At 41.5% G+C, this 14,554-nt stretch overlaps 1 protein-coding gene across 5 annotated transcripts; it reads left to right on the top strand.

Moving 5' to 3' along the window:
* Positions 1-11: 11 nt before the first annotated feature.
* On the top strand, positions 12-14,554 carry TPRKB (TP53RK binding protein). Of its 5 annotated transcripts, none has more exons than XM_017644365.3 (5): positions 12-136; positions 2,420-2,582; positions 12,264-12,386; positions 13,698-13,874; positions 14,433-14,554. In XM_017644365.3, the coding sequence occupies exons 2-5, from the start codon at positions 2,442-2,444 to the stop codon at positions 14,517-14,519; spliced, it is 528 nt and encodes a 175-aa protein (XP_017499854.1). In that variant the 5' UTR covers positions 12-136; positions 2,420-2,441; the 3' UTR covers positions 14,520-14,554. The 5 variants fall into 5 exon arrangements, with proteins under 5 accessions (XP_017499854.1, XP_017499855.1, XP_017499852.1 ...); XM_017644366.3 differs by having other exon boundaries at positions 34-136; positions 2,423-2,582; XM_017644363.3 differs by lacking the exon at positions 12-136 and adding an exon at positions 160-185.

A 14,554-nucleotide genomic window follows, 5' to 3' on the forward strand; every position in this document is an offset into this window, starting at 1 on the left:
CGGGTGGGACGGTGGCGCGGAACCTTCCGTCCGCTGAGATCCGGAAAGACGGGTTACGGCTGGGGCGCTGCTGCGGCCGGAAGCCGGGGGCTTTGTTTCCGAGGGGAAGACCTTAGGAGTCGGACTGGGCGCGACGGTGAGTACTGGCGCGCGGGCGGACAGGCCGGCTGGGAGGAGGGCTGGAGGTGAGGGCGCGGGGGCACGGAGCCCCGCGAGCAGCAACCTGAGCGTTTTGAGATGATCCTGGGGTTTCTCTCCGCCCTATCTTTCAAGCGCCTCCCGAGGCCAGGCCTGGGAATGCAGCACGGATTGAGAGACTCAGCCTCCCTTCAGGGGTGTACGGTTTAGTGAGGATACATACAACTGGCAGGCCCCTGGGTCACTCGAGTTGTGACAAGGGCTAAAAAGCGCGTATTACAGGGACCTAGGCCCGCGGCTCTGGCACGCTCCTGAATGGACTCTTAACGGCGAGTTGAAGGGAGGGAGGCGTGAGTCAGGGGAACTACGTGTCCGAGAGGGCATGTGGGAGAAAGCTTTGTGACCAGAAGCTGAGAAAGCCATTGCGGTATCAGAAAGAGGCTGCCCAGGGAGACGTGCGCTGGAAAACAAGAGGGAGGAAGGGCCCATCAATAAGAGACTGGAATTCCATGAAGGGAGTGGGGCTTTTATTATAAGAGCAATGGGAGTACAAGGTATAGTTTACAATTTGAAAGGATCACTTTTACAACGGGATGGAGGTTAGATGATAGGAGGGCAGGAATTGTTAGGAGGCCACAGCTATAGATAACAGATGGTGCCGGTGGCAATGGGTATGGGAGAGAAGCGGATCGGCCAAAATGACACTTAAGAGGTGAAACCGGCAAGACTATAAATAGATACGGAATTCCAGTGGTATCCATAGGTATCCAACGATGGTTCTAAGTTTCTGGCCTAAGTGAGTAATTCGTATAAAACAAAAACTTGAGATTTGCTAGGGGTCCTTGTACCCTAAGTCTAAAGACAAAAACCACAGAAAGGATTTTTCCTCCCTGATTATATGTATTCATATTTTGTGTGCTCACTGTAGAAAATTCAGAACATACAAAAACATTTTATACAGGACAATAAAAATTACCTATAATCCTACTACTCAAGATGGTCATATTTTGGTATGTTTCCTTAAAGTTTGTGTTTTCTGTGTGCATCTTTTTGTATAATTGGGAATATATTCATTATGTTTCTGTATCTTCTTTTTTCATTTGACATTGCTATGACAATAAAGATTGAACTACTGTGTGCCAGGACATTGTTCACAAAAATTTTTTTTCCAGGTTGTAACAAAAAGTCAAGTATAATTCCACCTAGTCAGGGGATAGTTATTTGGTGTATTTTCCTTTCAATGGTTTTTCTTTTTGTGTACCTTTTTAAGAACCCCACAATCTGTGCCACATTTGTTTTGTTTTCCAATTAGATGTTTTTGGTGAAGTTGCTTACTGCAGTTCTCACACATCCTGAACTGCTCTTCAAGGCTACACAACCAATCCCCTGTTATGAGCTAGATAGGGTTGTTTTCAACTCTTTATTATTAGAATGATGAGAGGGACATCTTTTTACTTAAGTCCTCAAATTTCTAATTTATTCCTTGAGAAAGAGTCCTAGAAATGGAATCTTAGCAGGTAGGATAAAATGAACCTATCAAATTGCTTCACCCAAATTATTTTAAGCCTTGGATTGAAATTGTTTTAAAGATCAAATTATTGCAATAATGTAATTTTTCCATTTAAAGGTATGGTTATATCTGTCTAGTTAGTCAAGTTGTCTTGATGCTTCTTTTATGTTTTTGTATATACCCTGTCCTTGTTAAATATGTCTAAGAAAGGGCCAAGATTACTGATTATTTAATCATTGTATCCTCTCTGCTACAATTCCCTATGTGAAATGAGTATCTTTGAGTCAAGTATACTTTCTTCTATAAACTTATTTTGTCCTTAATATTTGTGTTTAGGTTCTGTTAAAATATGAACACAATGGTGAGGTCAGAAAGCTGAAAGGGCTGAGCTCAAGTGAGGTTTTGTTAATACCATGAGCCATAAGTAACCCATGGTCTAAACAATTCCTGATATTCCGCTTCTACTTGTCTGTTGGGGAAGCTGCCCCTCAGCCGCCTCTCAGCTGTTCTTCAGAGCCTGCATCATCTGTACAATCAGGGAGCCAGGTGAATCTTGATCCTTTCCCAGGAGAGGTAAAGGAAGCTAAAAACAGGAGGGTTAGGAAGACAGCATCTCATGAGGATGCCAAGTGTGGTTTTGGGATGGAGTTTTCTAGTTTAAACAGTTCTATCATTATTAAAGTTACTTAATTGTTAGCAAGGATCTTTGGTAGTGAATTGCAACGGTAACTTCTAAACAAAAGAATTCTTGATCTTTTTGGTTTTGTACAGTAGAATCCTGCTAATCTATGAAATGCACTTAACACATCAGCTGGACCTATTTCCTGAATGCAGGGTGACCCTTCTGTTATTTAAAGGGGTAAAAAATTCTGGAGACTTGAGAAAAAAGGCCATGGACGGTGCTATTGATGGTTCCTTAATAAACCCTACATTGGTAAGTACAAGTAAGAATGAGTAAACTGTTCAGGGCATTTACCAGTAAGTTAATTTTTCGTGATGTTGTAGTCTAGCCTAATAATCATCTTCAGATAAAAAAGCCTTATTCTTGAGGCGGAGCCAAGATGGCGGCGTGAGTAGAGCAGTGGAAATCTCCTCCCAAAAACACATAGAGCTATGAAAATATAACAAAGAAAAATCTTCCTAAAATAGAGACCACAGGACACAGGACAACATCCAGACCACATCCACACCTGCAAGAACCCAGCGCCTTGTGAAGGGGGTAAGATACAAGCCCCGGCCCGGCGGAACCCGAGCGCCCCTCCCCCCGGCTCCCGGCGGGTGGAGAGAAACCGGAGCGGTTTTTTTTCTTTTTTTTTGGCGAGCGCTTTTTGGAAGCCTTAGAGGGACGGGCCCCCGTTGCTGGGGAGGCAGGGTGGCGGGACCGGTGAGGAGGTGCCTGGGAACGGCGCCGGAGGACAAAGAATATCCCGCGTTTCTCCCTGCGAGACCTGGGGGCGGGTGCCTGAGACCGGTGCCTGAGGACGGAGGAGGTCGCGCGTTTTTCCCCTTTTTTTTTTTTTTTTTTTTCTCTTTTTGGCGAGCGCTTTTTGGAAGCCTTGAAGGGACGGGGACCCCAGTGCTAGGGAGACACGGTGGCGGGACTGGTGAGCGGGTGGCTGGGACCGGCGCCTGAGGACAAAGAATATCCCCCGTTTTTCCCTGCGGGACCGGTGGGCGGGGGCCTGAGACCGGCACTTGAGGACAGAGGAAATCGCGCGTTTTTCCCCTTTTTTTTTTCTCTTTTCTGCGAGTGCTTTTTGGAAGCCTAAAAGGGACAGGGACCCCGGTGCTAGGGAGGCAGGGCGGCGGGACTGGTGAGCGGGTGCCTGGGACCGGCACCTGAGGACAAAGAATATCCCGCATTTTTCCCTGTGGGACCGGTGGGTGGGTGCCTGAGACCAGCACCTGAGGACGGAAGAAATCGTGCGTTTTTCCCCTTTTTTTTCTCTCTTTTTGCCGAGTGCTTTTTGGAAGCCTTGAAGGGACAGGGACCCCGGTGCTAGGGAGGCAGGGCGGCGGGACTGGTGAGCGGGTGCGTGGGACCAGTGCCTGAGGACAAAGAATATTGAGCGTTCCTTCCCTGCGGGACCGGTGGGTGGGTGCTTTTTGGAAGCCCTGAAAGGACAGGGACCCTGGTGCTAGGGAGACAGGGCAGCAGGACCAGTGAGCGGGTGCCTGGGACCGGCACCTGAGGACAAAAAAAAAAAAAAAAAAATCGCTTGTTTTTTCCTTTTTTTTTTTTTTTTCTCTTTCTTTCTGTTCCCTCTCTCATTGTTCCTGCTGTTGTTTTGGTTTGGAGAGTGCTTTTTGGAAATCTTAAAGGGGCAGGACAGGTCACTTAGACCAGAAGCAGGGAATCTGGGGATCTCTGGGCACTCTAACCCCCTGGGCAGCAGGGAGCACAGAGGCCCCTTACGGAGATAAATAGTCTCCTGGCTGCTCCCCCTCCAACGGGGCTCCACCATTTTGGAGGAACAGCCCCAGCCAGGCCAAGCCCACAGCAACAGCGGAGATAAACCCCAAAGCAACTGGGCAGGAAGCAGAAGCCCTGTCTGCGCGCAGCTGCCCAGCACAAGCCACTAGAGGTCGCTATTCTCCCAGGAAAAGGCTACAAACCAACAAGAAGGGAAGCTCTTCCAGCGGTCACTTGTACCAGCTCTGCAAACTATCTCTATCACCATGAAAAGGCAAAACTACAGGCAGACAAAGATCACAGAGACAACACCTGAGAAGGAGACAGACCTAACTAGTCTTCCTGAAAAAGAATTCAAAATAAAAATCATGAACATGCTGACAGAGATGCAGAGAAAAATGCAAGAGCAATGGGATGAGATGCAGAGAAAAATGCAAGAGCAGTGGGATGAGATGCAGAGAAAAATGCAAGAGCAGTGGGATGAAGTCCGGAAGGAGATCACAGATGTCAGGAAAGAGATCACAGAAGTGAAACAATCCCTGGAAGGATTTATAAGCAGAATGGATAAGATGCAAGAGGCCATTGAAGGAATAGAAGCCAGAGAACAGGAACGTATAGAAGCTGACATAGAGAGAGATAAAAGGATCTCCAGGAATGAAACAACACTAAGAGAAATATGTGACCAATACAAAAGGAAAAACATTCGTATTATAGGGATACCAGAAGAGGAAGAAAGAGGAAAAGGGATAGAAAGTGTCTTTGAAGAAATAATTGCTGAAAACTTCCCCAAACTGGGGGAGGAAATAATCGAACAGACCATGGAATTATACAGAACCCCCAACAGAAAGGATCCAAGGAGGACAACACCAAGACACATAATAATTAAAATGGCAAGGATCAAGGACAAGGAAAGAGTTTTAAAGGCAGCTAGAGAGAAAAAGGTCACCTATAAAGGAAAACCAATCAGGCTAACATCAGACTTCTCAACAGAAACCCTACAGGCCAGAAGAGAATGGCATGATATACTTAATGCAATGAAACAGAAGGGCCTTGAACCAAGGATACTGTATCCAGCACGACTATCATTTAAATATGATGGTGGGATCAAACAATTCCCAGACAAGCAAAAGCTGAGGGAATTTGCTTCCCACAAACCACCTCTACAGGGCATCCTACAGGGACTGCTCTAGATGGGAGCACCCCTAAAAAGAGCACAGAACAAAACACACAACATATGAAGAATGGAGGAGGAGGAATAAGAAGGGAGAGAAGAAAAGACTCTCCAGCTGTTATATAACAGCTCAATAAGCGAGCTAAGTTAGGCAGTAAGATACTAAAGAAGCTAACCTTGAACCTTTGGTAACCACGAATCTAAAGCCTGCAATGGCAATAAGTACATATCTTTCAATAGTCACCCTAAATGTAAATGGACTTAATGCACCAATCAAAAGACATAGAGTAATAGAATGGATAAAAAAGCAAGACCCATCTATATGCTGCTTACAAGAAACTCACCTTAAACCCAAAGATAAGCATAGACTAAAAGTCAAGGGATGGAAAAACATATTTCAGGCAAACAACAGTGAGAAGAAAGCAGGGGTTGCAGTACTAATATCAGACAAAATAGACTTCAAAACAAAGAAAGTAACAAGAGATAAAGAAGGCCACTACATAATGATAAAGGGCTTAGTCCAACAAGGGGATATAACCATTCTAAATATATATGCACCCAATACAGGAGCACCAGCATATGTGAAGCAAATACTAACAGAACTAAAGAGGGAAATAGACTGCAATGCATTCATTGTAGGAGACTTCAACACACCACTCACCCCAAAGGATAGATCCACCGGGCAGAAAATAAGTAAAGACACACAGGCACTGAACAACACACTAGAACAGATGGACCTAATAGACATCTATAGAACTTTACATCCAAAAGCAACAGGATATACATTCTTCTCAAGTGCACATGGAACATTCTCCAGAATAGACCACATACTAGCTCACAAAAAGAGCCTCAGTAAATTCCACAATATTGAAATTCTACCAACCAATTTTTCAGACCACAAAGGTATGAAAGTAGAAATAAATTCTACAAAGAAAACAAAAAGGCTCACAAACACATGGAGGCTTAACAACATGCTACTAAATAATCAATGGATCAATGAACAAATCAAAATAGAGATCAAGGAATATATAGAAACAAATGACAACAACAACACTAAGCCCCAACTTCTGTGGGATGCAGCGAAAGCAGTCTTAAGAGGAAAGTATATAGCAATCCAGGCACACTTGAAGAAGGAAGAACAATCCCAAATGAATAGTCTAACATCACAACTATTAAAACTGGAAAAAGAAGAACAAATGAGGCCTAAAGTCAGCAGAAGGAGGGACATAATAAAGATCAGAGAAGAAATAAACAAAATTGAGAAGAATAAAACAATAGGAAAAATCAACGAAACCAAGAGCTGGTTCTTTGAGAAAATAAACAAAATAGATAAGCCTCTAGCCCAACTTATTAAGAGAAAAAGAGAGTCAACACAAATCAACATAATCAGAAATGAGAATGGAAAAATCACGACAGACTCCACAGAAATACAAAGAATTATTAAAGACTACTATGAAAACCTATATGCCAACAAGCTGGAAAACCTAGAAGAAATGGACAACTTCCTAGAAAAATACAACCTCCCAAGACTGACCAAGGAAGAAACACAAAAGTTAAACAAACCAATTACAAGCAAAGAAATTGAAACAGTAATCAAAAAACTACCCAAGAACAAAACCCCGGGGCCGGACGGATTTACCTCGGAATTTTATCAGACACACAGAGAAGACATAATACCCATTCTCCTTAAAGTGTTCCACAAAATAGAAGAAGAGGGAATACTCCCAAACTCATTCTATGAAGCCAACATCACCCTAATACCAAAACCAGGAAAAGACCCCACCAAAAAAGAAAATTACAGACCAATATCCCTGATGAATGTAGATGCAAAAATACTCAATAAAATATTAGCAAACAGAATTCAACAGTATATCAAAAGGATCATACACCATGACCAAGTGGGGTTCATCCCAGGGATGCAAGGATGGTACAACATTCGAAAATCCATCAACATCATCCACCACATCAACAAAAAGAAAGACAAAAACCACATGATCATCTCCATAGATGCTGAAAAAGCATTTGACAAAATTCAACATCCATTCATGATAAAAACTCTCAGCAAAATGGGAATAGAGGGCAAGTACCTCAACATAATAAAGGCCATATATGATAAACCCACAGCCAGCATTATACTGAACAGCGAGAAGCTGAAAGCATTTCCACTGAGATCGGGAACCAGACAGGGATGCCCACTCTCCCCACTGTTATTTAACATAGTACTGGAGGTCCTAGCCACGGCAATCAGACAAAACAAAGAAATACAAGGAATCCAGATTGGTAAAGAAGAAGTTAAACTGTCACTATTTGCAGATGATATGATACTGTACATAAAAAACCCTAAAGACTCCACTCGAAAACTACTAGAACTGATATCGGAATACAGCAAAGTTGCAGGATACAAAATCAACACACAGAAATCTGTAGCTTTCCTATACACTAACAACGAATCAATAGAAAGAGAAATCAGGAAAACAATTCCATTCACCATTGCATCAAAAAGAATAAAATACCTAGGAATAAACCTAACCAAGGAAGTGAAAGACTTATACTCTGAAAACTACAAGTCACTCTTAAGAGAAATTAAAGGGGACACTAATAAATGGAAACTCATCCCATGCTCATGGCTAGGAAGAATTAATATCGTCAAAATGGCCATCCTGCCGAAAGCAATATACAAATTTGATGCAATCCCTCTCAAATTACCAGCAACATTCTTCAATGAATTGGAACAAATAATTCAAAAATTCATATGGAAACACCAAAGACCCCGAATAGCCAAAGCAATCCTGAAAAAGAAGAATAAAGTAGGGGGGATCTCACTCCCCAACTTCAAGCTCTACTACAAAGCCATAGTAATCAAGACAATTTGGTACTGGCACAAGAACAGAGCCACAGACCAGTGGAACAGATTAGAGACCCCAGAAATTAACCCAAACATATATGGTCAATTAATATTTGATAAAGGAGCCATGGACATACAATGGCAAAATGACAGTCTCTTCAACAGATGGTGCTGGCAAAACTGGACAGCTACATGTAGGAGAATGAAACTGGACCATTGTCTAACCCCATATACAAAGGTAAACTCAAAATGGATCAAAGACCTGAATGTAAGTCACGAAACCATTAAACTCTTGGAAAAAAACATAGGCAAAAACCTCTTAGACATAAACATGAGTGATCTCTTCTTGAACATATCTCCCCGGGCAAGGAAAACAACAGCAAAAATGAGCAAGTGGGACTACATTAAGCTGAAAAGCTTCTGTACAGCGAAAGACACCATCAATAGAACAAAAAGGAACCCTACAGTATGGGAGAATATATTTGAAAATGACAGATCTGATAAAGGCTTGACGTCCAGAATATATAACGAGCTCACACGCCTCAACAAACAAAAAACAAATAACCCAATTAAAAAATGGGCAGAGGAACTGAACAGACAGTTCTCCAAAAAAGAAATACAGATGGCCAAGAGACACATGAAAAGATGCTCCACATCGCTAATTATCAGAGAAATGCAAATTAAAACTACAATGAGGTATCACCTCACACCAGTAAGGATAGCTGCCATCCAAAAGACAAACAACAACAAATGTTGGCGAGGCTGTGGAGAAAGGGGAACCCTCCTACACTGCTGGTGGGAATGTAAATTAGTTCAACCATTGTGGAAAGCAGTATGGAGGTGCATCAAAATGCTCAAAACAGACCTACCATTTGACCCAGGAATTCCACTCCTAGGAATTTACCCTAAGAACGCAGCAATCAAGTTTGAGAAAGACAGATGCACTCCTATGTTTATCGCAGCACTATTTACAATAGCCAAGAATTGGAAGCAACCTAAATGTCCATCTGTAGATGAATGGATAAAGAAGATGTGGTACATATACACAATGGAATACTACTCAGCCATAAGAAGTGGAAAAATCCAACCATTTGCAGCAACATGGATGGAGCTGGAGAGTATTATGCTCAGTGAAATAAGCCAAGCGGAGAAAGAGAAATACCAAATGATTTCACTCATCTGAGGAGTATAGGAACAAAGAAAAACTAACGGAACAAAACAGCGGCAGAATTACAGAACCCAAAAATGGACTAACAGGTACCAAAGGGAAAGGAACTGGGGAGGATGGGTGGGCAGGGAGGGATAAGGGGGGGGAAGAAGAAGGGGGGTATTAAGATTAGCATGCATGGGGGGAGGGAGAAAGGGGAGGGTGGGCTGCACAACACAGAGAGGACAAGTAGTGACTCTACCACATTTTGCTAAGCTGAGGGACAGTAACCGTAATGTGGTTGTTAGGGGGGACCTGATATAGGGGAGAGCATAGTAAACATAGTATTCTTCAGGTAAGTGTAGATTAAAAATTTAAAAAAAAAAAAAAAGAAAGAAAGAAAGAAAAGGGGGATTACTCCTTAACAGGATAAAACTATTGGTAAATCAAAGATCAACGCATGCTTTAAATATCCTTAATGTTGATCACTTAAAGGGTGTCAGATGATCAGCTATGGAGGTACTCTTTTCTGATAATATTCCTTTCTCTTAATTAAAAAAAAAAAAAAAAAAAGCAGTTACTGTGTGCTGACCTCTAATGAGTTCTGCACAGTGGTATAGAGGGCATGTCAAAGTGTGGGCAAAGGGTCTGTTTGTTTCTACGCAGAAGATCAAGGCCTAGCTTGGATACCCAGAAAATGAACTAAGATACGATATGAGGAGGAGCTTCCGGCATCAGCACTCTCTGGAGGACTTGTGCCGGGGGATGATCATCAAAAAGCCTCCACAGGGATCCGGACGATGCTGCGGTTGTGGCTGCATCCAGCCCACTGTCTCCTGGACTTGCCATAAGAAGGAGGAGGGAGATGTCTAGGCTGGCATGTGCATACAGTGAGACAACGAATTTGACCGGATCTGTACTGTTGGAACTCAACCAGGAGTTGGGAGGGGTGCAAGTTGTAGCACCCCAAAATCTCATGACTATAGACTATCTATGGTTAAAAGAACATATGGGATGTGAACAGATCCCAGAAATGGGCTGCTTTAATTTGTCTGATGGTTCAAGTACAGTTGGAAAATATCCATCATATCATAGATAAATTTTCACAAATGCCTAGGATGCCTAAATGGTTTTCTTGGCTTCACTGGAGATGGCTGGTAATTATAGATTTGCTTTGTTTATGTCACCGTATTCCTATTATGTTAATATGAGTGTGCAAATTAGTTAGTAGTTTAAAACCTATACATACTTAAGGTATTATACAAGAAGATATGTCAAAGAAATAATCAATCCTCCCAAGTTTCCTTCATATGCTACATCTATAGCTTTTCTTCTTCCTTCCTAATTACAAACCTTAAATAGAATTCGTGCCTCATATAGAATTTACCGAGTATCATAATTCCTCCAGGTGGTAAAGATACCTCGAGACAAGTGCTGGGCATAGAAGCCACAGGGCATAAATCTGCAAAGAAGTAAAAAGCTAACCTTTGCAAACAATATGGCTTCTCTCTCACTTACCAACTTTACATTTCCCTGTATGGCCCCGGAAGATGACTGGTTAGCCAGAGACGGGTAAGATTCCTCAAGGGAGGAACAACCTAAGACAGGCACAGTCGCAGGGGGGCCATCAGGTGAGAATTTGGGGATCAACAGAGGTGAGGCTCAGAACCTCACCCCCCCTGCTTTGAGAGAAATCTTCTGCATCCGTGGATGTCTTGCTGCCCTTGTCTAGCCTGGATTAATACTTAGTCCATAGGCACACACCTGATCATCTGATCATCTACATTTGCCTTCTTACAGCACTAAACTATGTTTTCTACCTTTATCTTGCATCTACCTACCACTTCAGCATTTTATTAAAAATAAAAATAATAATAATAATAGGAGAAATGTGGGATCAACATATAAATCAAGTACAAAAATCAAATGAATATTCATATTTGACCTGATGGTTTATAGGTCATATTGCATGATCAAAACCGAAAGTTTCTGTGATGAATGCCCTTGTACTGTTCACCATGTAAGAATTTATTCACTCTGTAAGAATTCGTTCACCATGTAAGAACTTGTTCGTTATGCTTCAGAAGATTGGAGACTGACGAGAATTAGGCTTGAGATGGATTAATGATTGTACATTGAGCATTGACCCCCCTATACTGAATTTTATTGTTGTTAACAACCATTTGATCAATAAATATGAGAGATGCCCTCTAAAAAAAAAAAAAAAAAAAGCCTTATTCAAGCTGTGGAGGGGGGTCAGGTTTAGCCAACCTTGAATTTAACAGTGAATAGAAGCCGAAGTGCCAGGCTCTGCTCTAGGACATGTGAAAGGTTGTGGTCTGGCTCTGATGTCATGGCAGAAGGCCATGGCCAGGATCTCCATCTTCTCATCTAAACTTGGAAATCTCCGCAGAGGAGGTAACGCATAGTGGTTGAGAGCACACCCCGTGGAGTCACATTATCAGGACTTAATCCCAGCTCTGCCATTTATTGTGACTTTGAACAAGTGGTAGCCAAATACTTAGTGCTTACTCTGTTCCTGGCGTTCTAAGTGCTTTACATATACTAACTTGATTACTCGTCACAACAGCCCTGTGAAGTAAGCGGTGTGATTACCTGAACCTCACCAGTAACATGCCCAAGGTGTTTGCTAGTCCCCTCGGTGGTGAGTGGGAGCCGGGCTTCGCGCGCAGATGTTACTTGCTGTGGTTTCCTCATCTACTGCATGTGAATAAGGTCTATTTCTTAGGGTAGTTGTGAAAATTAAAGAATATTCAGGTGAAATGTTTAGAATATGGTATTTCCCATATTAGCCCTTAGTAAATGTTATTTTTAAAAAATTTTTTACAGTTTAAGTTTCTTGCAGCTTTAAAATTCTGTGATTTTCTGACACCCGGGCCCTTGAGAGAGCCGTTCTGAAAATGTAGCCCGTAGGTATTATGAAGAAGAACGGCCTGACGTTGGAGTTGCCTTGAGACAGGGTATGCATCTTCAGAACATTCCCAGGTCTGTGTGTAATTCGTTTGTTCTCCTTGGTAGATTGTTGATCCATTTCAGATACTTGTGGCAGCCAACAAAGCGGTTCACCTCTACAAACTGGGAAAAATGAAGACAAGAACTCTGTCTACTGAAGTTATTTTCAACCTTTCCCCAAATAACAATGTAATTAATATGGATTTTATTTACTTTTTTTCTGTTGACCTCGTCATGATAACCTGTGTGTTCCTCAGTGTTGGGTTGGAGGCTAAATTCTTTTAGGCCTGTTGTTAGTAACAAATCAAAATAATAGTGACAAGAGCTCTGGAATAGAGAGCTGAGGTTTGGCACTGCCTCTTAATAGACAATAAGCTCTGATGTCACTTCACATATGAGTAAAAAAAAGTTAAGCTAAGCTGAGGTTAGTTTTATCTGTTCTTCCTGGGTCAGGAAGATCCCTCTAAATAATATCTAAATCTTAATGATGAAACACTAGGCATGGATCTTGTAAACTACTTGAAGACAGGACCCATGTCTTTTCCATGTACCAGAAGCCTACCCGGTACCCAGAACAGCCTTTAACACATGCTTTCTTATAGGCCTAGAGCATAGGGAGAGTTTGTGGCTTAAGATCCTGATAATAATCAGTTATTGAACTGAAGACATTACACCTGTGGCACATTTAAAAGAAAATCTGAAATTTCGCTGTTGAAGTTTTAGTGTTACTGCTATTATTCATGATACAACCAGGTACTAATATCATCAAGAGGAAAATTAGGAAGCCTGTGGCATGGTTTAAAATACAGATGTTTGAAAAGTTTATAAAATGCATATAATAGAATTCCCCAGTACCTAGGGTAGAAATTACCAAGTAATTATTGTTTCTTCGAGATCATTTCAAATAATTCGAGAAACTTTGCCATTCAGTAAATAGCCATTGAGCTTGTCCCTGTCCCAGTTCCAGTTCTACAGGCAGCAGAAAGAAGGATATTCCTGAGGAAGGCAGATGATGACAGAAATTCACATGAAAGAATGGGAACAATAATTCAATTTATGGGAACAGCAAAGCAGCAATTCATTCTGTAAGAAATAGAGCACAGTGGGGAGTGACATTTGAACTGGACCTCGAAGGATGTGGCGCTCTAGGTAGAGGACAAAGTGTGAGACCAGGCAAAACAGTTTGAAATGACGGGCTCCTCAAGTGGTTAGAAGGCCGGTGTGCATGGCCAGAGGGTCCCTTGGGGCCAGAGGGAGGGGGTCCGCATGCCATGCCGAGAAGTCTGGGCCTAACAGCACCAGCAGGAGCAGCAGCTCTGAGCAGAGAGTGTCCTCGGGCACAGCTGGTAGGTGTTAGGAAGGGATTCTGGAAGGGAAAAGCTGCAGGCAGACAGAACCATTAGAATATGAAAAATAAGAGCCTGCCTGGAGAAGAAGGCAGATGGGGGATGTTTCAGATATTGGAACTACTTGTTTATTGTGTTTTTTTTTTTAACTTAGATTTCAGAGGCACTGAAAAAATTTGGTATATCAGCAAATGACACTTCAATTCTAATTGTTTACATTGAAGAGGGAGAAAAACAAATAAATCGGGAAGACCTGATATCTCAGGTAGAAGGTCATCAAGTATCTCTGAAAAATCTTCCTGAAATAACAAACATCACAGAAGTCAAAAAGGTTTGTGAACCTCTAATTTTAGAAAGAGTATGATAAATGAGGAATAATTCTGTTTCTGTTTGCTTATTGTTCACCAATGCTTCTCTCTTTTTTGAACTTTTAAGACAGATTAATGGAAAATTACTTGGAAAGTAATTATAGATGCAAAGAATTGGAAGATGCAGGTTTATGTAAAATATTATTAGAAAGTTACTTGACAAAAACATTCTCTACTTAAGAAAGAATAGCTAACTTTAAGTATCAGACTCACATAGTACATTTGAAACGTAAAATAAATCTAGTATGAAGTTAATATCTAGATGTGTGCCTTTTAAAATTAGTTCAAATTTGGTGTCTATGTTTAGAGACTTATCAACGTACCTGCAATTTAAAGGGAACTTTTGACCTAAGTGGTGATTGCTACATACTTTGCTTACTTTAATCACATTTGTGATTTGTAGTTTCATACGATTATCCCAATAACAGAATGATATAATCTCACTTAGACAAGTTTGTATAATGAAAATTAGTAGTACATGAATATATCACCATGTCATAATTTATCTTTTATTTTTACAGATATATAAGCTGTCTTCACAAGAAGAAAATATTGGGACATTATTGGATGATGTCATTTGTAGAATGTCAACAAAAGATGTTTTGTGAAATGACAGATAGTAAACTTTCAACATTTATCAAAA

The sequence above is a fragment of the Manis javanica genome, chromosome 1, assembly GCF_040802235.1.
Source record: "Manis javanica isolate MJ-LG chromosome 1, MJ_LKY, whole genome shotgun sequence".
NCBI classification, from domain to species: Eukaryota; Metazoa; Chordata; class Mammalia; order Pholidota; family Manidae; genus Manis; species Manis javanica.

Excerpts from the sequence above, each read along its gene's own strand:
- TPRKB (XM_017644365.3), top strand. The coding sequence starts at position 2,442 with ATGCACTTAACACATCAGCTGGACCTATTTCCTGAATGCAGGGTGACC. Across the intron at positions 12,387-13,697 it reads ACCTTTCCCCAAATAACAAT|ATTTCAGAGGCACTGAAAAA; the intron begins GTAATTAATATG and ends TTTTTAACTTAG. Across the intron at positions 13,875-14,432 it reads ACATCACAGAAGTCAAAAAG|ATATATAAGCTGTCTTCACA; the intron begins GTTTGTGAACCT and ends TTATTTTTACAG.